The sequence below is a fragment of the Silene latifolia genome, chromosome Y (assembly GCF_048544455.1).
Source record: "Silene latifolia isolate original U9 population chromosome Y, ASM4854445v1, whole genome shotgun sequence".
NCBI classification, from domain to species: Eukaryota; Viridiplantae; Streptophyta; class Magnoliopsida; order Caryophyllales; family Caryophyllaceae; genus Silene; species Silene latifolia.
This window is the reverse complement of record NC_133538.1, coordinates 5,176,256-5,178,642: the sequence shown is the minus strand read 5'-3', so window position 1 is coordinate 5,178,642 and position 2,387 is coordinate 5,176,256. Positions and strand designations below refer to the sequence as shown.

Below are 2,387 nucleotides of genomic sequence, written 5' to 3'. Positions count from 1 at the left end.
GGGTCAACCACAAGAATAACAAAGATTATAAGGTGGGGCTGTCCAGCAATGATAAAGTTCAAGTTCCATGAGAACAAGTACATGGTTGACGTGTTTATTGAGGGTCACAATCACCCGCTTGATGTTGTGAAAAATAAGGAATTTGAGAAACTTTTTGAAAATATCAATGAATTTCATATGCAAATGATTGTCACCATTCAAAAGCAAATGTTGGTCCTAGCTTAACACACCAACTATGCACTCAACAATTGGGTGGTTTTCAAAATGTCGAAGCAATGAGTCAAGCAATTCAAAAATTTTCAGAGGAAATGAAGTGTCTAATGAACAGTCATGATGGGGAAATGTTCAAATCACGCTTAGACACCCTAGCTGAAACAAAAGGGCTCCACTTTGTTTATGAAAAAGATTCCAAGAACGCATTGACAAGGATTTTACGGACGGATTGTGACATGCAAAGAGCGTATGCTCTGTTTGGGGATGGAGTTTCATACGACCCAACTTATGGTACAAACAAGTACAACATGACGTTCACGCCTTTCACGGGCATTGACCATCATAAAAGGTCAATCACATTTGCATGTGCGCTTATAGAACATGAAAACGAGGAGTCATTCATGTGGGTATTTGACCGGTTTATGGCGACTATGGGTGGGAAGGAGCCTAACTACATCATCACGGCGAAGACCGGGGAATAATTAAAGCGATTCAGGTATGTTTCTGAAATTTGCAAATCGTACCTCATAAAATATGATGGTTGTAATAATTTGATTGGTTTTTGTTTATGTGAATCGTAGTGCTTATTATGCGAAACTAGATCATGAATTTGTGAAATGGGGTAAATATATGTTTCACGTACTTATATCGCGAATAAGGCACAAAATTTATATAGTCCGAATCCAGGATAAGACATGAGATTCACAAAATAACCCCAGATTTACAAAATAAGCTATAGGATTCACAAAATAAGCTATATGATTTATAGTCGAATCGAGGATAAGACTTGAGATTTACATAATAGTGCATCGTATGACTTTGTTATGTGAAACTGCGTGAATTTAGTTATTATAAAATGATGGTGACGGTCGATAATTTGATTTTGTTCATTGCAGCTAAGTTCAAAAGCAATGAAACATCGGTTTTGCATGTGGCACATCATGAAGAAAATAACCGACAAGGTTGGGAGTAAAATGTGTAGAGATACCGACTTTTTAACCCGTCACGACGGTGTTGTATGGGACGATGACCTAGAGCAGGGAATTTGAAGAGAAGTGGCTTAAAGTCATGAACGATTTCTCCTTGGAAGACAATACATGGTTGAATGGGAAGTTCACTGATAGACACACATGGATACCCGCTTATTTCAGAAATGTGCCAATGGGCGGTTTACTACGAACTACACAAAGGTCAGAGAGTGCTAATAGTTTCTTTAATAGGTTTGAAAACAAATACGGGACATTAACCGAGTTCTTGGTGCGCTATGAAAGCGCCACTGACCACCAAAAGCACTGCTTTGAAGCTCGTGAAGAGGAGAATGCGAATTCAATCCCTGAAACACTTTATGGGTCAAAATGGGAGACACAAGCAGTGAGAAGCTATACCCATGCGATGTTCTATGAGTTCCAAAACCAGGTGAAGCTTTCAATAAATACCTGCGGTTTGGTTGGATACACTTCGCTGAGATCTGTGACGAACTTTGAAGTGTCGTTAGTTGAGGATGCAAAGAAAGGACTAAAATTTGCAGTTGAGTGCAGTAGAAGCACGAATGATGTAAGGTGCACATGTAAACTGTTTGAAAGGAGAGGTATTTTATGCAGTCACATCATTTGGGTTTGTTCGGGAAAGTTTAAGGACATACCTGATAAATATATTTTGCAAAGGTGGAGCAAGAATGCACTCAAAAGTGACGTTTATGATTGGAATGGGAATCTGTTAGAGAAATACAACAATACCAGTACAAAACAGATTGGAATGTCTGTGGTGTGGTCTGAGATTCAGTTAACTGTTGGTATGCTCAAAAGGAAAGAAGAGTCGGATGTGACCGGTGGCTGAGGTGCGGGTGCGAGTGTGTGGTAGCTCATGACAAGGGGAGGCTCCACAAAACCTTGACCGAAACCTTTATTTGCCTTCAACTCCTGTTTAATTCTTTTTGCAATTTTTTCTTTCGTCCAATTACAACAAGTTGGAAACTTTCTTATGACCAATCTTGATTTGTAGACGAAACGGTCCAAGTAAATGTACACGAGCACCATAATGGGTCCACCAAAAAAATTATCTCCTTTCAAGCGTTTGACATCTCTCCACTCCTCCTTTTGCCAAGACTCAACTTGGTCACCAACTTACATTTGATGAAATTGCACCAATTGAATTCGGAATCGGTGAAGTATCAC

At 39.4% G+C, this 2,387-nt stretch overlaps 2 protein-coding genes across 2 annotated transcripts; both read left to right on the top strand.

The window, feature by feature from the left end:
• Positions 1–275: 275 nt before the first annotated feature.
• LOC141627520 (protein FAR1-RELATED SEQUENCE 3-like) lies at positions 276–695 on the top strand. Its single transcript, XM_074440762.1, has one exon. The coding sequence runs from the start codon at positions 276–278 to the stop codon at positions 693–695; it is 420 nt and encodes a 139-aa protein (XP_074296863.1).
• A 586-nt stretch (positions 696–1,281) lies between these two features.
• On the top strand, positions 1,282–2,049 carry LOC141627519 (protein FAR-RED IMPAIRED RESPONSE 1-like). The gene has a single exon (XM_074440761.1). The coding sequence runs from the start codon at positions 1,282–1,284 to the stop codon at positions 2,047–2,049; it is 768 nt and encodes a 255-aa protein (XP_074296862.1).
• Positions 2,050–2,387: the final 338 nt, after the last annotated feature.

Bases quoted from the DNA above. Each gene is read 5' to 3' on its own strand.
- LOC141627519 (XM_074440761.1), top strand. From the start codon at position 1,282: ATGAACGATTTCTCCTTGGAAGACAATACATGGTTGAATGGGAAGTTC.
- LOC141627520 (XM_074440762.1), top strand. From the start codon at position 276: ATGAGTCAAGCAATTCAAAAATTTTCAGAGGAAATGAAGTGTCTAATG.